The 24,410-nt window shown below is 45.7% G+C and overlaps 1 protein-coding gene across 1 annotated transcript; it reads right to left on the bottom strand.

Annotated features, from left to right (window-relative positions):
* Positions 1-1,581: 1,581 nt before the first annotated feature.
* Positions 1,582-20,207, bottom strand: CDK2 (cyclin dependent kinase 2). Its single transcript, XM_081849936.1, has 7 exons — positions 19,773-20,207; positions 14,306-14,383; positions 13,180-13,303; positions 10,524-10,694; positions 8,461-8,562; positions 4,002-4,205; positions 1,582-2,485 (listed from the first exon to the last, which is right to left on the bottom strand). The coding sequence occupies exons 1-7, from the start codon at positions 19,886-19,888 to the stop codon at positions 2,381-2,383; spliced, it is 900 nt and encodes a 299-aa protein (XP_081706062.1). The 5' UTR covers positions 19,889-20,207; the 3' UTR covers positions 1,582-2,380.
* Between the last annotated feature and the right edge of the window lie 4,203 nt (positions 20,208-24,410).

Raw genomic sequence — 24,410 nt, 5'->3', positions numbered from 1 at the left:
ATTTTTTTCCTTAAAAAAGTTTAATTACAAGGTGCTTAGACTAACAAGTTCTATACAAAACCAGAACTCTTTTTTAAAAACAACAACAGCCTTATAAATATATAAACATCTTCTAGTCCGAAAGATGAAGGGGAGGTGGAAGAGAGAAGAAAAAAGTCTCACTTCTAAATATTGCATATGCATAGTGCTACGGGGAGGGGAATAAAACCCTTTCTACCTTGACATTTTTTGGATGGTGTATTGCTGGCATTTTAAAGTTATCCACAGCTAGCACATTTTCAGCTTAATGGAACTGAAATGCCACACTTTCTCAATGAAGACCCATTCACGCCTGCCAGGTTAGTATGTTGTCTTTATACAGAATAGTTGTTCATAGAGAGAATATATCTAAGAATAGTTAAAAGTAAGCCTTCATCTAGACCCCAAACACCGGACACTTCATCCATGAATGAAGACTAGATTATGGCTTATGATGAAGGGGTAACTCCCCTCCTTCAATATTCACTGAATTTGAAGAATAGGCAATGTTACTTCACAGAACATATTTTCTTGTAGAAAATGTGTATATCGCTCCAACATACCTCTTAAGTTACAAAAAAGGAACAAAAACCTTACAGAAATAAGAACCCATCACACTATTCATTGGTAAGTGGGATTTGCCAAAACAACTAGAAAAACACCTTTAAAGTTTACTATACAGAAGGCAGAGACTTTGTTTAGATTATTCAAGTTATTGCAGCACCAGTGCACTGAGCAGGCTGCCTTTGGGGTTTCATACTTCATACTTCATAATTAGTGAATCTTGCTTTCTGCAGACAAGCTTTTATAACTAGCTCAATCCAGGTGACTGAGTGATCTCTACCAATTACACTAGTTCTAAAAGCTTAGAATTCTAATTCATCACATGTAATTTATAAGAAACTAATCAGGATTGAAAGTTTAGATTTCCGCCCATAGATTAAATGTTTGTCTGCACCTCAAATCATGTCTATTCCTTGCATTTCACTGAAATAACCTGAGAGGTCTGAGTGCCTTCAAGGCATAGTAGCACAAAGGTGTTGACATTTGCAGCTTGGAACAGTGCAGTTCACAAATAATAATTCCCTAACTGAAGGTAGAAGTTGCACTGTTTCGGCTAAAATACAAGAGGGGAGAGGAGAAATAACTGCAATTTTATCCCTTTAATATTCTCACACCTGAACTTCAAAAAATTAACAAGCACTCGCACACAATTTTTGTTATCAATCTATTTTCACACAACACGCTGCTTGAAGGCAAAGCTACTTGGCAGATCCATTCCAGCTGAGGGCTTTGCTAGTTTACCAAAAATAAGCTTGAGCCCAAAGAGCAATGAACTGAAAGTCCTGTTGCAGATAAGTACAGAAGGGCAAAGCTTCTGCAATATTTCCCACCTTCTCAGTCATTAAATCGGCCACCCACCCACACAGATGGAAAGGCCTGTAACTCAATGCCACAGACCAGAAAGGCATGTACAGGAGACAAGGCAGTAAGATATTGAAAAGTGGATAGGATAATGCCCATTGCCCCCAATGAACATACAGACAGTGGTCATGTGGCTGGTTAGCAAGCTGTTCTTATGAGCTTTGAAAGTCCAACTTCTTTTTCCAAGGGCTTCTTGTGGGCTTCAACCAGCAAGCATCACAAACCACGGTCCATCAGGAAAAGGCTACCAGACTTTTGACTTCTATCGCTGGTGCAATGAGGAATATCAGGTTCGCATATTGCAGGCATTGCCCAGCTCCTTAACAAAAGGAAATCTTCCTGCTTGTGAAAAGTGGATAGTTAAGTGCATAGTCCTCATTGAGGATCCCATCTGAAACGAAACGGTGAGCACCTCTGCCGGCACCAGGAGGACTTAATCATGCAAGCACCAACCAATACCCATGATCCAAATCAGAAAGACGCCATCTCTGGCTGCTGGAGGCAAGGACCGCTCAAGCAAATGCACAGCTGACCTTTGCAGAGGAAGTTGGTATTGAGCGAGTCACGACAGTACAGAAGACGCTTTGTAAAAGTTACCAAGGGAAGAGAGACAGAAATCCTGGGGTTTTTTTTAAAAAAAGGAATGACACTGTAGCCTCCTGAGCAATTAGACTTCCTGCGGCGGCTGGCTCTGGGGGCTTCTGCCTCTCTTCTCATGGAAAGTCAGTCTGGAGGCACCCTTCACACTCAGCTAGTACTTTAAAATAAACCCAGGAGTAAATATAAAACAACCCCAAAGGTGTGGGCTGGACCTCCAGTTTTCCATTCAGGGTGAAGTTGAGAAAAGTCTTTTCTAAGTGCAGGCACCTGGCGCAATCCAAGACGGGCTGGGCTGCTGAGTCTGCCAGAGGGCAGGTTTGTTGGCACCACTCTCCTCTCACAGGCGGAGGTGCGGCACGGCTTTTGTGACATCCCGGAAGAAGGGGTGGTTGAGCGCGGTCTTGGCCGAGATCCTCTTGTTGGGGTCGTAATGCAGCATTTGCTAAAGGGGAAAGAAGCAAAGTGTTAGCGGCACGCAGGGTGCCCAAGAACGGGCAGCCAACTCTCCTCGGTCCTTCACAGGAGGCAACATGATACAGTCTCTGTAGTGGGACACAGATGTTACCCCAGAAGCAAAAGCAGAGACTGAACTCAAAACAAAAACAGGACTGAGAACAGGGAGGTGGTGAAATATAGGAAGGAGGAGTTTGCAGCAACAAGAGCAAAATGTCAGAAAGCAGGAGTGAGGAACCTGGTTCCCTCCAGATGTTCTTGGACTACATTTCCCATCAGCCCCTGCTAGGATGTTATAGGTAAGGAGCTCCAGAAATAGACAGAGGTTAAGTATAATGGCAGTTTTTCTTCCGTCGGTACCTAACACTGCTACATTTTAATCAGATACAGTATATACAATAATAATAATAATAATAATAATAATAATAATAATAATAATAATAATAATTTATTATTTGTACCCCGCCCATCTGGCTGGGTTTCCCCAGCCACTCTGGGCGGCTTCCATAAAAACCAGAAATACATTAAAATATCACAGATTAAAAACTTCCCTGAACAGGGCTGCCTTAAGATGTCTTCTGAATGTCAGGTAGTTATTTATCGCTTTGACATCTGATGGGAGGGCGTTCCACAAGGCGGGTGCCACTACCGAGAAGGCCCTCTGCCTGGTTCCCTGTAGCTTTGCTTCTCGTAATGAGGGAACCGCCAGAAGGCCCTCGGCCCTCTATATACAATAGAGTGTGAGGTGTAAAGGTGAAAGCAGTGGGATGTGGAATATATTCTGGATGTGTCCTAAATTCAGAAAATGATGGGAGAATACTGGAAAACAAAGAAATAACGGGCTACACTTTACCCATGCACCCTCAAATTTTGTTATTTGGAGATGTTAAAGATGTTGCCCTAATTGAGAATAGGGAATGAATACATCTCTTGACTGCTGCTAAAATTTCTTGATTATTTGCCAAAATCAGAAGATAAGGAGCACACCACCCAGGAGATAATGGATAACCAAAATCTGAAACAGTTTAGGAACAAGCAAGCTCGCAAATATGGCGACAAGCAGAGAGAACAGGCAGAAGCCAATGTCTTCGTGGAAAAATTCAGTCTTCACTGGACATTGATCTGCTATATTTCTTTTGGTGTGGAAATCTGATTTTATAGGTAAAAAATAAAATAAAAGTGGTGTTTAAAGCAGATCGAAAGCCAGGACTGCCAATGCATCATTCTGAAGGCAATGGCAGGCGTATGCCACTTCCTAAGGATTACTGGGCTTAAGCTCTGCGAGATATAGACACTTGCATGGGAATGCATCTTTCTAAAAAGCCAGAATTCCAGTTATCGGACTTTACTCCAGGAAATGATCCATGACTTGGGGGGGGGGGAGGGGCTGAAGACATGCACAGAGCAAATGCTCTCATCCCAGTGGTCTGGATATTTGCTAATGCTCAACGCCCTTTCCCCCCTAAAGCTGTTGAGACTCTGTCCGCACTGCCTTGCTAACTCACCGCTAGGAGTTTCCTGCCCTCCTCATCGAGAGGCGGCACAACCTTACTGAAGTCCTGTCGGGCCCACTTGGGAAAGCTGGATTTGTAGTCGGGCATAGAGGTGACACCTGGCCACACAGTCTCGTCCGGCGTGCCGAGGGTGCGGAAGATGCGGAAGAGCTGGTCGATTTCCGAGTCCCCAGGGAAGAGGGCTCTGTGGGTTATCTGTTGGCAGGAGGAAGACAGTTCAGAATCCCGCTGCCATGAAATACCTTCCTTCCCTCCTTCAGCCAGCCACGCCTCCTTCCTCTCATGGCTGGCATAAAACTATTGTGCTCAAGGGACTCAGCAGGGTGTAGTAATCAGGACTGGAGAGAAGCGAGTTCAAATCCCAACTCACCCATGAAGCTATTGGGCCAGACATTTACCTTTTATGGTGGGAGGACCTGTACCCTGTACACTGGCTGGGGCTGACGGGATCCAACATTCCCCAACCGTTTTATGTACTGGTAAATCACTCTTGAGCATTTCTCGGTTGTGGTGCATGCCCTGTGGAATGCCCTCCCATCGGACGTCAAGGAAATAAACAACTATCTGACTTTCAGAAGACATCTGAAGGCAGCCCTATTCAGGGAAAGTTTTGAATGTTTGATGTCGTTTTGTATTTTAATTTGCTGGAAGCTTCCCAGAGTGGGCAGCATATACTGCAAATAATAAATTGTTGTTGTTATTACTATTATGAGAACTTCTACTGGAGGTATATCAGTTGCTGTAATAAGTTAACTCCAAAGGCGAAGCAGCAGTAGCAGGAAACCTACAATCTTTTACCATTTATATTCATTTATGTGCAGGGAGGTTTTCTCAATTGTGCTTAGCCTCCCCTACAACCACAGGAAGAGTGCAGAGAAAGAAATAAAAAAACCACTTGGGCTGTCGCTATTTCAAAGCCACAAAAATAGAGCAGATCTGTGTCTAACCAGATTCTCTGCTGGACTACTATGATGTGTTCTGTGTTGAGCTACTAATCAGAATGTATCAGAAGCTGCAGCTAATGCAGACTGCTGTTTCTCTATTAGTAAGAACAGACTCAAAGGAAGTATATAGCTCCAAGTCAGGCCTATCCGCACTGGCTTCCAATGTACTTCTGGACGGGGCGCAATCTGGGTAAATAACCTTAAATAAGTCTTAAACTGCCTGGGCACTGTCTCTTCTTCCACATATACTTCCCACTTTCTGAGATCAGCAGCCTTATGTGGATCCTCAGTTATTAAGGTGAAATAAAAGTAATGCACCAAGGACAGCTTCCTTTGGGATGACCACTAATCTCTGAAACGCCCTGCCCAGGAAGGGCCACCTGGCACCTCCCTACCTAACTCCACTGCAGGAACAGCAACTTAGCTCAGTGCTTTGAGTGCAGAAGATCCTGGACTTGATTCTCTGCACCTCCCAGTTAAAAGGATCTGGGAGAAGATGACAGGAAAGACCTCGTTTCCATCCAACACCCAGAGAGCAGCTGCCAGTCACATAAATAGTTTGATAGGCTGTAGCAAAAGGCCATTCTCAAATTATTTAATTTCTTATTTCCTGAACATTCGATTATGCTGCTGCTACAGTGGTGCCCCGCAAGATGAATGCCTCGCAAGACAAAAAACCCGCTAGACGAAAGGGTTTTCCGTTTTGGAGGCGCTTCGCAAAACGAATTTCCCTATGGGCTTGCTTCACAAGACGAAATGTCTTGCGAGTTTTTCCGACTTTCCCCCCCTTTTTCTAAGCTGCTAAGCCGCTTATCCGATAAGCCGCTAAAAGCCGCTAAACCGCTAATAGCGCTAATCCGTCAATGGGCTTGCTTTGCAAGACGAAAAAACTGCTAGACGAAGAGAATCGCGGAATGGATTATTTTCGTCTTGTGAGGCACCACTGTACATTGATCTTTTCGGATAGCCTGCAGAGTTCTAATCATACCTATCAATTGACTGTATGCTTATCACATTTTTTCACAGCATATTTCTTTACATGAAACTCAAGTACCAGGTTTATTAAAAAAGCGATCTTTTAAGCTGTAACCTTTTTTATATAACTGCTTTGATCTGCTTCTCATCTTCAAATTTCAACCTGCCGCTTTTAGGTTTTATTTGGCTTTTTTAGTGCTGCCACTTGTACACAACTATTTTTCTTTGTTGCATTATTTACGCATTGTTATGTAAGCCTCATTTACTGGACGGAAAAGCAGCTAGTAAACTAAAATGCATTTTTGATCCTGGTACTACTCACAAGGGCTAACAGCCTTGTAAGATGCTCAAACCAAGATTGCCAGGTGATCCAGACCACCTAAGACCGAGGAAAGATATCTGACCTAGAAAGCTCCCATGGGAATAGTTCCTCAAGTCCCTCCCTCCATGACGCATAGCCCTCGGCATGAGCTGCGTGCAACACAGTTCTGCACTCATCTCCGGAGTACAAATGCTCAGCCGCCCCCAACCCACAAGAAAGGGAAGCATCGCCGCCTAGAGCGGAGCTGCCTTCCTCAAAAGGTGAATCAACAACAGATCCCCTTCTGTTCCCTGCTGCCAGTTCTCTGGCGGTTTCTGCCCCAGGGAAAGGGGATGATGTTAGCGGTTGCTTGCCCCACAAGGTGCTGCCAAGTCAACTGATCCCGTCAGCAGCTCTTCACAAGGCAAAAGGCAAGGAAGTGGGAAGCATTTGATCAGGGCTCTAGCCCTGCTCCAGAAAGGAGCACGTGAGAGCTCACTTTATGTGAGCACCCAAGCTGATGTCACACCAACAGCATTAAAACGGGGCTGGGGCCAAGACTTTTGAAGAAACTAAGAGTTCCATGGGTGCAACGGATTATGTGGAAGGCAGAAATCCTTGCAATGTTTAAGCATCTGGGTGGGGATTGGGGGGTAGGTGGTAAATATGCATCAATCAGCAGCATTTGAAATTATTGGGCTCGGGCAGTTGTACAGTGGTACTTCGGGTTAAGTACTTAATTCGTTTTGGAGGTCCGTTCTTAACCTGAAACTGTTCTTAACCTGAAGCACCACTTTAGCTAATGGGGCCTCCCGCTGCTGCCACGTGATTTCTGTTCTCATCCTGAGGTAAAGTTCTTAACCCAAGGTAATATTTCTGGGTTAGCGGAGTCTGTAATGTGAAGCGTATGTAACCCAAGGTACCACTGTACTGGGACAAGAAGTGCACTGATCCAGAGGGATGGAAGTAGAATACAGTGGACACTCGGGTTGCGAACGTGATCCATGCAGGATGCAGCGGTGCGTCTGCGCACGCATGGGTTGCGGTTTCGTGTGTCTGCACAAAGTGCGATTTAGCACTTCTGCGTATCCACGACTGCTGAAACCCGGAAATAACCCGTTCCGGTGCTTCCAGGTTTCGGCAGTCTGCAACCCGAAAAAACACAACCTGAAGCATCTGTAACCTGAGGTATGACTGTGATCTTTTCCTGCAGTTCCAGAACGCACTGTTCAGATCTGGAGAACGGGACGACACAGCTGCGTTATACTGAAACCAAATCATTAGCTCTCCTCTTTGACAAACGGTGCTCTAGAGGAGGAGGCAGAGAATTGATCCCACCCCCAAATATACTGTTGGACTCCCAGTTCTCACCAGTGCCAGCAAGGATGGTAGAAGTCAGGGCTGGTGGGAGCTGGCAACAGGCTTCTCCCAGCCTATCTTGGGCTTCAGACATCATACCCCCCTGCACTTGTAAACACATTTTGAACTGGGCACTGCACTGTAACTTTTAGAGGGCATGGTGGATGTGCTGAATTCGATGACATTTTGCTGCCTGCTGATACTTGGGATTCCAATACAGAAGAGAGATGAATTATCCCTCCCTATCCTATGAAACTATTTGCCTGTGAACACCGGGAACCTTTGGTTATTCCAGAACTTTTCTGGCCCAGTTTATTTACAGTCTCCACCTGTAGCATCCCTGAGCAATTTAGGGTCAAGAGATGCAGGCCCACATAGGAAGTAGGGGCAGGGCATAATCAGTTCTCCAATACTTTTTTGCATCTATTACAGTGGTACCTCGGGTTACACACGCTTCAGGTTACAGACTCTGCTAACTCAGAAATAGTACCTCGGGTTAAGAACTTTGCTTCAGGATGAGAACAGAAATCGTGCTCTGGCGGTGCGGCAGCAGCAGGAGGCCCCATTAGCTAAAGTGGTGCTTCAGGTTAAGAACAGTTTCAGGTTAAGAACGGACCTCTGGAACGGATGAAGTACGTAACCAGAGGTACCACTGTACTTCTCTTCTTTCCAGGACAGTGTGGCTTCACATCTTCTGCCTCTGCCTCCCTAAGAGAGCTTGCTTCGGGCTTTCAGACCCTGCTCTGCATTCAAGATTCCTTGGCCGCCCCTTCCAACCTTAGCACCGCTGGGTTCATTTTGATCAGCTGTTCCAGCTGATGCCACGTTCACCACACCCACCCCGCTTCATTCCTGGAAAAAAGGTATATACCATCTCTGCGAAGATGCAACCCAGACTCCATATGTCCACAGCTGTTGAGTAGTATTTGCAGCCAAGGAGAATTTCTGGAGCTCGGTACCAGAGGGTCACCACCTAGTGTAAAGCACAAAACACCCACAAACAATTCAGTGTTGTTTTTTTCTCCTTTTTATACATACATGCAATTAAATTACAAGCCATTGGCAGGAAGGAGTCCCAGTTTATTACAGATGCAATTCCAGCCCCTGTGAATGAAGTTAAGATTAGCATTCAAAACGGGCACACGCCAGCAACTCCTTCATAAGGAGGGTTGAATTGCACACCTAAAACAACTGGATAATTATGATTATTATTACAGCTGGGGTGGGGGAATCCAAATTCCCAGACCAACTGTCTCTCTCGCACAAAGCAGGTGCCAACTAAATAGGGAATTCTGGGCAACCATGTATTCTTAGATCATAATAGTTAAACTAAAGCACTATTAATGTCCACATTGCTTTGTTTTTTTTGGGATTTATGCTCATAAGAAAGTCACAGCATCTTGTTACATTTGCAGGCTGCATCTAATGCTTTTCTAATGCTGTGTCCAAAAAATGCCCAATGCTTAATGAAGACCTATTTTACCATATTTATGTAGTGGTACATATTATTATTGTTGTTACTTGTTACTATTATTGTTATTATTATTATTGGTTGGTGAGAATCCTGCAACTTGAGGCAGCTTTCTTTTGTCTCTCCTGTGGATTTCTATGTTTAGTATTGCTTTGCTTGCTGACTTCTTTATTGATGACTGATTTATGGCATTTCCACCCACTCAACTGCATATATATCTGTTTTAATATGCCCACCGGTCAAAAAGCTCCGCATAAATAAATCATCAAACAACAGCATCCACTTTTCCATCTAAAAGTACAACAGAAACATCTGGCCACAATTTGAAAAATCTATAAATATACCGTACTTTAAAATATGAGAAACAGGGCAGACACAGAAAACCCATCAGTCAGTAAACAGGGAGGAGCAGCACAGTACTAATATCACGTTGTTAAGAAAGCCATGTAAAGCAGTTTTCAGTGCCTGTAAGAAAACATGGGCCAGAAGATTCAGAGAAGGTCCTCTGCCCTGCACCCACAAACTGACACTTATGCCAATGTTAAAACACACAATAGGGCTTCCGATGTGGACTTGAATGATCAGGGCAATTTCTTATCAGAAAAGACGGTTCTTAAAGTATCCCGACTCCAAGGCATTTAAAGCTTTAGAGCTCAAAAGCCTTTTGAATTGAGTGTGGATGCAAATTGATGACCAGAGAAGAGGGTTTATGCAACCAAACCTACTGGCACCAGTTTGAGGTTGGGAACTGCATTTTTAAACAAAGCAAGCTTCCAGACTGTCTTTAGGTGCAGCCAGGATGGATTTGATTTAAATCACGAGTCAGTAAGACTTGATTTAAATCATTTTTTTTTTTTACAGCAAGACTCATTTTTGCTGGTATAATCTTAATATTTACAACCGGAAGGTTTCATTTTTGGAATAATAAAATTTCAGAGTAGTTTTTACAGTTGTATCAAAAATTACTGATTTGGCTGTACTATTAGAATTACATAGACTGATAATTATGAAATTATTGTGAGGTTTAATAAGTTCACTGATTATATTTGGACAATTTTTCTGCTCTACTTTATTGGAAGGAAAAAACCAATCATTTCCTTAATAGCAATTTCAACAATTTATTTAACTAAAACAGTAACATTATAGCATATGTATCCATGTTTGTTAACTGGTGTGCTTAAACTTTTTTTTAAATCCCATTTATATTTTAAAAAAATCTGGCTTCTTTAATTATTATTTTTATATCATTGAATTTTATCCACCTTGGGTGCAGCCCCACATAATACTAACTAGTGATACGGAACTTCCTGGACCATCAATTTGGGGGGAAATCTCTGGGAAGCCAATTTGTGCCATTACATTACACACTTGCAACACCAAGACAATTATTTTCCCCAATATTTGGGGAGTTTGGGGGGGGGGAGAGAAAATTGATCAGAAACAAGCGAGCGAGACACACTCACTTCGTGTGTGTAGGTTCGCACGGGCACGCCAAACGCCCGAGCGAGCCCAAAGTCGGCCAGTTTTATCGCTCCCTCTGCGTTGATGAGGAGGTTTTGTGGCTTCAGGTCGCGGTGGAGCACGCGGTGAGAGTGGCAGAAGGCAAGTCCCTGCAGCAACTGGAACAGGTAGCTCTAGGGGGAGAGAGACAGAAAGGATGAGAGACGGAGAACAGCCCTACAGAGCCAACGGAAAGCTCGCTGTCAGGAGAACTGGCCTCAGCGCCAGCAGCTGAGAGCTTAAAATGCTGGGAACCCACCCAAAGTTCCTTCCTGCTACTTGAACCTACGAGGTGTCGCCACTTAAGCTGAGTCAACAGCTCAAGCAGAGATGACCTAAATCCTCTCCCGTCATTAAAATTCATTTGATCTCGGCATTTTGGAAATGAATTTTAATGATGGGAGGGGACATCTCCGTTGCTGAGTCACCTGAACTGGCCACACCTAGAAAGTTTTAAGTTGGGAAAAGGGATTGGATTTGTCTGCTTTAAGTTTGCCTCTAAATATATGAATAAGTTTGCCGCTAAATATATGAATAAGTCGTGTATATAACCAGGTGCATCTGTGCTGGAGTTGGGGACTTAATACTTATTTTGGAAGGCGTGTTGCCTCAAGCTTGAATTATTCTCCGTTTGATACACCACCCAAAAAATCCCCTACTCTGGGAAATTTGCTTAAGTCACATTAGTTGGTGTTACCTTGTATATATTGTAGGCCACTTGACACTGAATGAAGATACAATTTTGTAGCTGTATGAAGTGTTGCAATCAAATTATCAGCCTGACAGTGGTACCTCAGGTTACATACGCTTCAGGTTACATATGCTTCAGGTTAGAGACTCCACTAACCCATAAATAGTACCTCAGGTTAAGAACTTTGCTTCAGGATGAGAACAGAAATCATGCTCCGGCGGCGCAGTGGCAGCAGGAGGCCCCATTAGCTAAAATGGTGCTTCAGTTTAAGAACAGTTTCAGGTTAAGCACGGACCTCCGGAACAAATTAAGTGCTTAACCTGACGTACCACTGTACTTTTAGGTTGCCAGGTTTTTCTGTTCGCAACACAGGCGATCCTTCTGCCACTTTTTGTCTCAGACTTGGCGGCTAAGGATTTACAGCCCAGTGCAGCCCAGGAGAAAGGACTGCTATAAGATCCAACAGAACATTTCCCTTCCCAGCTGGCCTTGGGGCTCGCATGGATCCTAGTGCATTTGTGATTACTGTGAATGGATGGAGAAGAGCAAATTACTCCTCCACAGAATCCCTGCCTGCTGAAGTATGTAGAGGCTACGCTATGGGTAGGCGAACTAAGTCCTGGGGGCCAGATCCGGCCCAATCACCTTCTAAATCCGGCCCGCGGATGGTCCGGGAATCAGTGTGTTTTTACATGAGTAGAATGTGTCCTTTTATTTAAAATGCATCTCTGGGTTATTTGTGGGGCATAGGAATTCGTTCTTTTTTCGAAACATAGTACGGCTCACCACAAGGTCTGAGGGACAGTGGACTGGCCCCCTGCTGAAAAAGTTTGCTGACCCCTGCTCTACGCAAACCAAGGACAAGCCAGGGGGACCACACAAAGTCCTGCCCCCACCCCCGTGGGCAGATTGTGTGTCCCAGCCCTTCTTTTGTTATAAGCCAAGTTGGGAGGCTTTTTTGTCATTTTAAAAACACATCACCAAAGGATAGTGTGAAAACAACATTAAACCATACAATCTGTACCCATGTCTATCACAGGTGGCGCTGTGGTCTAAATCACTGAGCCTCTGGGGCTTGCCGATCAGAAGGTCAGCGGTTCAAATCCCCATCATCATCATTTATTATTTATACCCTGCCCATCTGACTGAGTTGAAAATGCCTTCCAATCGAGTGTTAAAAACAATACAGCATTAAATATTAAAAACTTCCCTAAACAGGGCTGCCTTCAGATGTCTTTTAAAGATAAGATAGCTGCTTATTTCCTTCACATCTGAAGGACAGGTGGGCGCCACTACCGAGAAGGTCCTCTGCTCCCGTTGCTCTGTCCCAGCTCCTGCCAACCTAGCAGTTCGAAAGCACGCCAAAAGTGCAAGTAGATAAATAGGTACTGCTGCGGTGGGAAGGTAAATGGCGTTTCCGTGTGCTCTGGTTTCCATCACGGTGTCCCTTTGCACCAGAAGCGGTTTAGTTATGCTGGCCACATGACCCAGAAAGCTGTCTGTGGGCAAACGCTGGCTCCCTCGGCCTGAAAGTGAGATGAGCACCACAACCCCACAGTCGCCTTTGACTGGACTTAACTATCCAGGGGTCCTTACCTTTATTTTACCCATTTCTATATGAAGACGCTACCCAATTCTAGAGAGATCCAAGATCTAGCCTTTATCCACACCGGTGCATTCCTTCTATGCATCTATGAACATGCAGGGAGTTTCCTCATTCACTTCAACGCTGACCTTGTGCACACATTCCACTGCAGACACAAAGCCGCTCTCAAAAAAGGAACAGGGCGAACCTGTGAGTGCAGGAGCACAACATTGGCGCTTCTGCACTAATCTGTCCATTAGCAAAAACCAGCGTCGCCAGTGTATTCACGGTGTATACACATACGTGTTTCATAGCCCAGCAGCCCTGCCCTCCTCCTAGTCACCTTGGTAAGGGGCAACTCTACGCCACTGATCGCAGACGAAGAATCCATGAACTTCTTGAGGTCCTGGTGTAGGAACTCAAAGACCAAGTAGAGCTTGTTCTCAGTGTGGATCACATCCAGCAACCTGGAGAGTTGGGGAAAGAAGAAATAAGGAATCTGATAAGGAAGCAGTAATGAGAAGGCATTTTTTTTGGCCAGGAATAATGCAACACCCTTAAATCTTAATAATAATAATAATAATAATAATATTAAAAATAATATATTAGTTATACTCCACCTATCTGGCTGGGTTTCCCCAGCCATGCTGGGTGGCATCCATCAGAATATTAAAACCACGATAAAACATCCAACATTAAAAACTTCCCTAAACAGGGCTGCCTTCAGATGTCTTCTAAAAGTCAGATAGTTGTTTATTTCCTTGACAACTGATGGGAGGGCATTCCACAGGGAGGGAACCACCAGAAGGCCCTCTGAGCTGGACCTCAGTGTCTGGGCAGAATGATGGGGGTGGAGACACTCCTTCAGGTACACTTGGGGCTTTCAAGGTCAGCACCAACACTTTGAATTGTGCTTGGAAACGCACTAGGAGCCAATGGAGGTCTTTCAGGACCGGTGTTATATGGCCTCGGCAGCCACTCCCAGTCACCAGTCTAGCTGCCGCTTCTGGATTAGTTGCAGTTTTTGGGTCACCTTCAAAAGTAGCCCCATTGCAGTAGTCCACGCGGGAGATAACCAGAGCATGCACCACTCTGGCAAGACAGTCTGTGGGCAGGTAGGGTCTCAGCCTGCGTACCAGATGGAGCTGGCAGACAGCTGCCCTGCACATAGAACTGACCTGTGCCTCCATGGACAGCTGTGAGTCCAGAATTACTCCCAGGCTACGCACCTCTAAGATTCATAGAAACAGAAACACTGGGGAGTGGTAGCTCTGCACACTTTGACCATTTATTATGTAATCTTCTTTGAAGTGTCCTCTGATAGTTGCTACCAGATACTGGATAGAATGGGCAGTTAGGATGGCACCTCCAAGGAGTGTTGTACCCTTAATAAATTGCCTGGAACAGAAGACATTCTACTACTCCTTCCCAAAGCACAGATCTCAGCCAGCTTCCTTCCACATACTTACTTGACAATGTTGGGGTGGTTCAGCTCCTTTAGCAGGGAAATCTCCCGGATGGCTGTACTTGGGACGCCTTCAGTCTCCCTGCAAACAAAGAGGGGAAACAAGGTGAGAAGGGCCGAGAAGGTGCTATAGAGTGGAAGTAGCCGTGTCCGTGACCCACTGATACGACATAATCAGATGCTCCCTCAATGCGGCAAACTGGGCATCAAAAACCTGTGGGTGAAATGATTTTCCACTGTGGGCGTTTAAGCAGCAAAGGCACACGGTCTAATTAGTTTGCACACTGAAGCCCAAACAACATTGCACTGGGCCTTAATCTAGCCTAGCTGATTAACCTTAAATCATATAAAATCAGCTCCTGGAATGTGCAGCGATGCCACCGACTGAACTGTTTTTGATGGTGGTGCTACGTACCCAGACTAACTCGGTTTGCCAAATACAGTTGTACCTTGGTTTTCAAACAGATTAGTTCCCGAATGTTTTGGCTCCCAGACATCACAAACCTGGAAGTGACTGTTCCGCTTCGCGAACTATTTTTGGAACCTGAACGTCCAAGGCTTCTGATTGGCTGCGGGAACTTCCTGCAGCCAATCAGAAACAGCGATTTGGTTTCTGAACATTTTGGAAGTCAAACAGACTTCCGGAACAGATTTTGTTAGACTTCCAAGGTATGACTGTAGTATAGAAGGATCTGAAGGGGTAGGGGGCATTGCCCTAAGTAAGTTAAAAGCAGGGCAGGCAAACTGCCACCATGTTAGAACAGGGGTACAGAACTCTGAATATTGCCAGCAGGCTAAACAAGCACAGGTTTCAACCTCCACCTAGTGTTGTATGGGGAACCCCGTAGCACAGACAATCTCGCTTGGTTTGCCCTCACCACCACTCAGATAACTGGCAGCGACAGCCAGCCTCCCTTGCTGATGCACAATCAATAGTGTGCTTTAAGGCTCCCAATTCTGAACTGGCAGCTGCATTTTCACCTGCCCGGCACCTGATTTCACATGCCACGAACTGCAGCTAATTTGCACATAAGTCACCAATGCAGACTGCTGCTAGGAAGAGTTCTGCCTGACCAAATGGACAGCCAAGAGTTCTGGTAATGCTATGCTCAAACAGCATTTTCCTGTCCCTGAAAACCATGAGGCAGGGGTTTGGAAATCATGAGATCAGAATACTGAAAAAAGGCAGCAGCTGCGCACATCCCATGTTTTCCTTGGGGAGAGAGATACCTTAAAAGTAGGGACAGGGTTCAGGAATAATAATATGCACAGAGTGTTCTGTAAATGGCACACAGCCTCAGTTTACCACGTAATTACAGTATCCCCATCGATGTCTAAAATAAAAAATATATGCTCATTATACTGTTAACAGTGCCCTCAAGCACTGAAAATGCTTTCCAAAGGCACAGCTCAAGCGGCACATTTTCAAATATGCAATTAATGCATCTAATTAATCTATTAGCAACGCCAATAAAATAATCATCGCTTCTGGCCTACTATACAAAAGGGAAAGGAACGCAGCCCAAGTCAAGTTGATCTATTTCGTTAGGTCAACCTCTTTTGGGATCAACAATTCATCGGCCAGGGATCATGCTTGGCTGCAATGTTGCTCATAAGCCATAGAAACTGGCCTTCTCCCTTTCTAGAGCAGGGAAACAAACCCTAAGCAAAAGACCAAGAACAAACCCTGGCTCCCAGCCACGGCTTATTTGGAAGAAACGCAGTGCGCGTACACACTGATTCACACAACACTAAAAGCCGGCTGCTTCCTTCCTTGGCTTGCCTCTGTGCTCTAGGAAGCGAAGTGCAAAACAGGGGACATTTGAGTTGTGTGTACCAGTATGCAGTATTTCTTTAAACTATGGTTTGCTGTTAGCTTTGCCGGGTGAAATTCATAGGGGCCAAAATGAACTCCATAGCAACTCAGCCAGATTCATAGCTCAGTTTCTGAACCTACCGTGATTGCAAGGTGAACATCAGGCGAAACACAATGTACCTCTAAAAATGTCAAACCACAGTCATTGCTAGGCACATGAGAAGCCCGCACCCATTTTTTTTTAAATTACCCATTGCAGTTAGCTGTCCACATAGCTATTTACAGTGGCACCTCGGGTTACATACGCTTCAGGTTACAGACTCCGCTAACCCAGAAAAAGTACCTCAAGGTTAAGAACTTTGCTTCAGGATAAGAACAGAAATCGGGCGGCAGCACAGCAGCAGCGGGAGGCCCCATTAGCTAAAGTGGTGCTTCAGGTTAAGAACAGTTTCAGGTTAAGTACGGACCTCCGGAACGAATTAAGTACTTAACCCGAAGTTCCACTGTACCTCAGTTTGCTATTGATTCCAGGAAATTCAGGCCATGCTTTTTCAAGAATAACTTAGGGCTTGTTTTTCCCACCTGATGGCCTTAGCATTAAACAGTCAGTAGGCTGTTGGGCAAGGGCTGGGAAAATCCAGAGCATGAATTCAGCTAAGTTCTAATCTAATCTTCTGAAAAGTTGTCGTGAGAATTAATTAGGAAGACGAAACAAGGATGTCAACATGGGGCTTCTTCAGAGTAAGGTTGGGATATAAATGTATCACAGTCAACATTCACTATGTTTTAAACACCCAAGTAACAGTAATATAAAAAGGTGAACCTACAGCACAATCCTAAACGTGACTACTTGAGAGGATGTCCCATTGAGTTCAACAGAAATAGCTCAAGGGTGGCTATAGGATTGTACATCTAGGGTAATTCATTCCAATCCAGTACATTGGGCACTGTGTAAACACAGAGTAGCGGGGGGCGCTCTGGGTTAAACCACAGAGCCTAGGACTTGCCATTCAGAAGGTCGGCGGTTCGAATCCCCGCGACGGGGTAAGCTCCCATTGCTTGGTCCCTGCTCCTGCCCACCTAGCAGTTCGAAAGCTGTGCAAGTCAGAGTGCAAGTAGATAAATAGGTACCACTCCAGTGGGAAGGTAAACGGCATTTCCGTGCGCTGCTCTGGTTCGCCAGAAGCGGCTTAGTCTTGCTGGCCACATGACCCGGAAGCTGTACGCCGGCTCCCTCAACCAATAAAGCGAGATGAGCGCCGCAACCCCAGAGTTGGCCACGACTGGACCTAATGGTCAGGGGTCCCTTTACCTTTATCAAAACTGCTCAGTTTACATTAAACCCACAATAGTAGGTTTTGCCACTCATGTAAAGTCATATTTTAACAGCAGCACATCCTGAACCTAGAACCTATTGCCTGCCTTAAGATATAGGAGGATTAGTGTTCAAAATTTGCCTGGTGCCAAGAGCATTTTGCATCTGGCTATCAGCCACTTGCAACCACGTGAAGATGCCTGGGTGTCAGGATGACGCCCGACATCTCCACCATCTGGAGGTGCGTGCCTGGTGATCATTGGATCTTGACTGTTTTCACACACGGGCAACACACCCTGTAGAATTCTATCTGTAATATTTCATCTGCACAATCAGAATGAATTTCAGGAACCAAAAACTTTTATACTGAAAAATATGACTTTTGAGCCGCCTGGCCCCAGAAATGGCAACTAGGCACTCTGTCTGGGCAACTGCAACCCTGGTTTAAGGAGCCATTTGGCACCTAGCTTACACATCTGTATTTCTACCACTAATGAGGATAGGCTGTGGCCACATCAAGGCAGAAGAAAAACATCACTTTGCCCATGCTCAGAGACACTCTCCTCTCCAGCCTGGAATAATTAATCCCAACCACTGATTAAGAGTATGAGAACAGGAGAAAAGTCCTGCTTGATCAAGTCAAAGACCCATCTAACCCTACATTTTGTCCTCACAGTGGCCTATGGGAAGCCGGGAAGCAAGACCTGAGTACAGTGGTACCTTGGGCTACATACGCTTCAGGTTACATACGCTTCAGGTTACATACGCTTCAGGTTACAGACTCCGCTAACCCAAAGTTCAGGTTAAGAACTTTGCTTCAGAGTATGAACAGAAATCGTGCTCCGGCAGCGCGGCAGCAGCAGGAGGCCCCATTAGCTAAAGTGGTGCTTCAGGTTAAGATCAGTTTCAGGTTAAGAATGGACCTCCGGAACGAATTAAGTACTTAACCCGAGGTACCACTGTACAACCTTCCCACTGCGCTTGCGACTCCCAGCAAACAGCATTCAGGGGAAATTCAGGGTTCTCTTCCAGCCCAGATTCTCCTGGACTGCCCATTTCGAAAGCAGCACAATCAATATGAGGCCCCAGCGCCACTAGGAAAGAAATCTAGATACAAAATGAGGGGCTCCCTTCCCCGTCAAGAAGACACACACTATACATTAAAGGTGCATGACGTTTCCCAAAGAATCCTGAGAACTATAGTTTGCTAAAGGTGCTGGAAACTGCATGCCTGTGGAGGGGAAACTACAGTTCCTACTGTTCTTTAGGGAAATCATATATGCGTTGAATATTATTTAAATTTATGGTGTGTATAAATCACCCTGAGGATCCCACGGGCATAGCCAGCCAGGATTTTTCTTTGGGGGGGAGCAAGAAGTTGTTGAGCTTTTTGGGGGGAGATCACCCAAAAAGTGTTGATCATAGGTAAAAAAAAAATCCCACCAAATAGAGCACAATTACTGGGGGCAGGCTTCTGTTGGGGAGGCCGGAACTCAGTTAATTTGGTACTGTATTTTTAAAGCTTTTCAATACTTTTGGAGGATTATGGGGGAGCAGCTGCCCCCTGACTCCCCCCTTGGCTACGCCTATGGAGGGTCCCATGCCGACAATTCGATTAGAACTTAAAATGTGTGCAAAATAAGCCCGGTGGCCTTTTGCAATGCAGTAACTGGCCATAACGAACATTTTAGCATCGCTCAGTAAATTAACGCCGCAAGGGAGCCATTCAGATCCGTATGAACAGAATCGTACTTTTCAATAAGTTGCAATTCAGAAGTTGCATATGAAACTTGAGAGAGAGAGGGAGGGAAAATTGTGTACTCAAAATAAGTCCAGCACCCTGAACCGGAGTAACTGGGCATTGCAGCCAAGCAAAACCACGACTTGAGGGCACCCCACCCCCCCAACAGAAGATGAGTAGGTACTACGAGCCCCCCCCCCCGAAAGTGTGGCCAAGAGAGCGGGAGGGGAGGGGAACGGCTCTCTCCCACTCCGCCTCGCGTAGGTCGGCCCTAAACATATACCGAATCGGCGCACAAGGAAAGTTCTGTTCTCCGTCCGCGAAGTTACAGGAAGGAGGGAGGGCCGCGAACTTCTTCCCATGTCCCCTTGCTCGTCACCCACCCATTCAAAAGAGAAAATCCCGGCTCCTCCTCCTCTTCCTCCTAATGCAAAGAGAGGAGCAGATTCGTCTGCAGATTCTTTCCAGCGCCTTCAAGCAGCAGCGAAGGGGATTTTTTATTTTTTTGCTCGCCAGGCCACCCAGAGTTTCTTTCTTAGAAATTGGGGGGGGGGTTTGGAGTGGGTGGGGGTGTTTGGCGAGGAATTATTTGCACTCACGTGTCCAGGCGGATTTTTTTAAGCGCCACCACCTCTCCGGTGACTTTGTTCTTCGCTTTGTAGACCACGCCGTAGGTGCCCTCGCCGATCTTCTCCACCTTCTGGAAGTTCTCCATGGGAGGAGGGTTTGGCTGGGGTGGATCCCAGCTTGCCTCTCCGTAGAGCGCAGAGAGATCGGGGCAGGCAGGAAGGAAAGAAGGAAGGAAGGGGCAAGTAGTTAGCGAGATCCAGGCGGGGCACTCCCTGATCAGCGGCCGCGCAGTTGGAGAAGGCTGCAACCTCCCCGCGCGTTCGACGCGGCGCAAAATGGAACGTTGTGTATCTTTTTTTCCCCGGCGGTTGACCGCGCTCCTGCGTTCTCTTTCCCGCGCGCGAAGCCCAGCAACTTGGCAACAATGCGAGCGCTTCCCGTTCCACGGCTCCTCCTCCGCCTCCCAGTCTGCTTCCCGCGTTCCATTCGCCACGCCCACCCTCTCCTCCGATTGGCTCTGGCGCCCTCGGCGGAACACGCGGGTGTCTGGGTTGGCGGGAGTTTTTCCTAAAAGGGCTAGTAGTAGTTTCGAGAAAGAGGGGGAAAGGTGCGGTATCCTAAAAGGTGTGGGTTCTGGGGGGGGGGGGGAAATCCTGCTAACGTCTGTGTGGCTGTCAACACAGAGATGGGGCTTAAAGCCTGTTTTTTGTTTTGTTTTTTCGCCGTTAATAATAATAATAATAATAATAATAATAATAATAATAATAATTTATTGTTATTAATAATAATACCCCGCCCTCCCCAGCTCTGGGCGGCTAACAAGCAATAATAAAAACACGTTGAATGAATACAATTTAAAAACAAGATTAAAATACAACATTAAAATATTAAAATTATTTATTATTAAAATATTAAAAGTTAAGTATTAAGGCTTCCTCTTATGGCAGCACTGCCCATGGCCGCCAAGGGGTGTAGGCAGTAAATAACAAAATACTTAACTAAAAGCAGAAATTGCAGAAAGATTTTGTCATATTTTTTTTCCTGAGCACTTGCGGAGACATTTCATTCCGAATCTGCTAGGCAGAGGATGTTGACAGGTGGGTGTCCTCCCCACCCCCACCCCACTAACATAAATCCTAGCTATGTCCACAGCACTGCCTTTGGATTTTGAAACCATTTCGAAAGGGGGGGCAGAAAGAATCCTTTGAACACTTTGGAACCCTCACAAAGGGATTTCTGAGTAAATATGCGCTGCAGAGTGCGTTTAATCTTCCACTTGACTATACGCAGGGGGAGCTATTTACTTAGTGAAATCCCAGCGTTTTTTGTCACAAAAAATCCCCCCAAAACATAAGGATAGCCTCCTGGATCAGGCCACTGGCCATCTAGTCCAGTATCTTGTTCTGACAGTGGATACCTAGAAGTCCGTGGGAAAACTGCAAGCAGGACAGGAGAGCCATGGTCTCCAGCAACTGATATTATTATTATTATTATTATTATTATTATTATTATTTTCAGAAGTATTGCAGACTCCCACGTACAGGAGGCAGCGTACAGCCATCATGCCAAGTAGCAATTAATAGTCTTATTCTCCACGAAGTGTTCTCATCCCCTTTTGAAGCCATCCAGGCTGGTGCCATCACAGCCTTTGGTTGGAATTGAATTCCATAGTTTAACTGTGCACTCTAAAACTATTATGCAGGGCTTTTTTCCCAGTTGGAACTCTCCAGAACTCATTTCCGGCACCTCTCAGGTGGGTGCCATTGCCACTACAGTGGTACCTCGGTGTAATGGTTCTAGGGGTTGCTCGTGCGTAAACCGGCGCCACACCTGGCTGGGTTGCCTGAGTGAACCTTTTCTGTCTGGACAGCCACTCGCCGTGGCTGTCTCAATCGCTGGCAGAATCCGTCAGTGGGCGTTTCTTAAACTTCTTCCAGCAAAGAAGCTCTTTGACGCCTAGTCTCTGCCTACTCTCCCTGCGCGGAAGCCTTCTGCGCAAGGAGGGTGTAGGCAGCGGAGGACCCTTACTCTCCCCGCTGGTCCCTGGCAAGGAGTCATGGGACTGCCTCGTCGATTCCCCCATCTGCCCCCCTTCTCCACTGGTGCTACGCTGATTCCCTTCCCCAGAAGATGGGCTGCCTCTCCCCATCCCGGGACGCTCTCTGGAATCCCTCTGGAGCCCGCTCTCTCCCTCTGGCCCTGATGGAAGTTCCCTGACACTCGGTTTCCGAACTTAATCCGTTCTGGAAGTCCGTTCTTAAACCAAATGCGTTCTTAAACGGAGGCACACTTTCCCTAATGAAGCCTCCCACCTCCGGCGCCCTTCCACCGTTCGGCTTCTGTTTGTAGACTGAGGTAAAGTTCACAAACCAAAACACTACTTCCAGTTTTGCAGAGTTCGTAAACCAAATACAGTCATACCTCAGGTTGAATGTGCTTCAGGTTGAGCGCTTTCGGGTTGCGCTCCGTGGCAACCCGGAAGTAACGGAGTGTGTTACTTCCGGGTTTTGCCACATGCGCAGACGCTCAAAATGATGTCATGCGCGGAAGCAGCAAAACACGAGATGCGCCGTCGCGTCTTACATCCCATTCAGGATGCAAACGGGGCTTTGGAACAGATTCCGTTCGCATCCCGAAGTATCACTGTAGTTTGTAAATAGGACTGTTCGTAAACCGAGGTGGCACTGTACACTGACAGCAAGGGAAGCGTTCATGTTGAGTTCCGGCACCTCTTTTTTAAGAAAAACAGCACTGACTATAAGAGTCTTGTGAAAGTGTCTTGCAAAAACGATAATAGAGCTGTTTGGCACCTTAAAGAATGACACTGCATTCTTACAGCTATTTATCTGGAAGTCATTGCCATCCAGCAAACGCATTGCATTAGGCTGTAATGGCATACGCTTTCGTAAAGCCAAGCCTGCAACCCCCTTCATCAGGTGAAGATGTGTTATAGTCTTTGTGTCTGTATCGAAAGACTGTTGTGGCACCTTTCAAATTAATACCTTTATTGAAGTATTGATTTTATAGTATTTATTAATTCCTCTGATTGCTCCTCGGATGCATGAACTGTAGACCACAGTTGATGGGGTATATACGTGAGTGTAAAAGGGGGGAAAGCGTGGACAACAAACCACAAGTACACAATATGCATGTACAGAATAAGCACAGTGACCTTTTGCAATGCAGTAATTGGCAATAACACAGGAAACCACTGCCGCTACTCAGATCCATATGAACAGAGGCATACTTCTCAGCGAGTTGCAATTCAGAAGTTTCACATGAAACTTGAGAGAGAGAGGGAAATTAAACATGCTATTTTTTTTTAAAAATGGTGCAGGATCAAATTAAAGAAGTTAGAATGGTACACAGCTATGTCATGAGGACCCCTGCCAGCAGGAACATTCTCAAATCTAAGGGAGATTCTTATCAATTAAAAAAATTTCAGAAGGAGCAGATTGCATTTCATAAACTAAAGGGAAATATGCAGCCCCTGTGAAATAGGTGAGTTCGTTTGCTTATTGTTATTTTATCACTTACACAGTGCAAAAAATGTGCTGTGCGGATTAGCATTTAGGACAATCCAGTCCCACAGGCTCGCAATCTAATAGAAACTATACAAAAGGAAAAGAGAATAGTGAGGGATGAGAAAAGCAAGCACATTCAGATACCAAGTCTTTCCCATGACAGAATTGCATAGTAAATTGGTACCCTGCCCTTCCACCAAAGAATTCCAAGCACTTTCAATTGGGGGCAGTTGTCCCATTTGTTTTCACGAAAACCCTGTGTGGTAGGTTAGACAGAGAATGTGCAACTGGTTCGAACTCCCTTGCAAGCTTTCTGTCCTCAGCAGGAAACGGAGCCAAGCTTCTGTCCAGTTCATCTTGCTATCCTGTTATTATGGCTTGTTATCACTTGTATCCTTTTCTTTCTCTGGGCCAGCAGTCAGCAAACATTTTCAGCAGGGGGCCAGTCCACTGTCCCTCAGACCTTGTGGGGGGCCGAACTATATTTTTTTGGGGGAAATGAACAAATTCCTATGCCTCACAAATAACCAAGAGATGCATTTTAAATAAAAGCACACATTCTGCTTATTTAAAAACACCAAACAGGCCCCACAAATAACCCAGAGATGCATTTTAAATAAAAGGAAACATTCTACTCATGTAAAAGCACACTGATTCCTGGACCGTCTGCGGGCCGGATTGAGAGGGCGATTGGGCCGGATCCAGCCCCCGTGCCTTAGTTTGCCTACCCATGCTCTGGGCTTTCTGAGCCCACCAAACATTGCACTCATTCTTGAGCTGGGTGCAAAAGGAACCAGAGGTGAATGGGTTCACCAGGCAGCTGAAGGCGCCCTGTAATCTCACCCCTGGTACCCTTTAATGAAGTTGCATAACTGGCAATTTCACTCTCTCTTGTCTTCTCTCTCTCATTATACTTCCATTCCTCCCCCCTCTCCTGAAGGAGCCCTAGTGTTTCAGCCTCGCCCACCCCCTCCCCTGAACTTCCAGCAAAGGATTCTCATAAGGGGGGCCCATTGTGTTCACCCTGCAAACTTGTGACTTAGGTCACACACATCCCATGGCTCCCCGCTATTAGAAAGGGGAGGGGGGCAGGCAAGGAGAGAAAGCGATGCCCTTCGCGCCCAGAGGAGGGGAGGGTATATG

This window comes from Podarcis erhardii (assembly GCF_964252035.2).
Source record: "Podarcis erhardii genome assembly, chromosome: 2".
In the NCBI taxonomy this organism is placed as follows: domain Eukaryota; kingdom Metazoa; phylum Chordata; class Lepidosauria; order Squamata; family Lacertidae; genus Podarcis; species Podarcis erhardii.
Note: the sequence above shows the minus strand (reverse complement) of the source record. Positions and strands in the feature narration are given on the sequence as shown.

Coding starts and splice junctions, on each gene's coding strand:
- CDK2 (XM_081849936.1), bottom strand. CDS start 19,888: ATGGAGAACTTCCAGAAGGTGGAGAAGATCGGCGAGGGCACCTACGGC. Junction 14,384..19,772: donor AAAAAAATCCGCCTGGACAC/GTGAGTGCAAAT, acceptor CTTTGTTTGCAG/GGAGACTGAAGGCGTCCCAA. Junction 10,695..13,179: donor TAGAGTTGCCCCTTACCAAG/GTGACTAGGAGG, acceptor CTCTCCCCCTAG/AGCTACCTGTTCCAGTTGCT.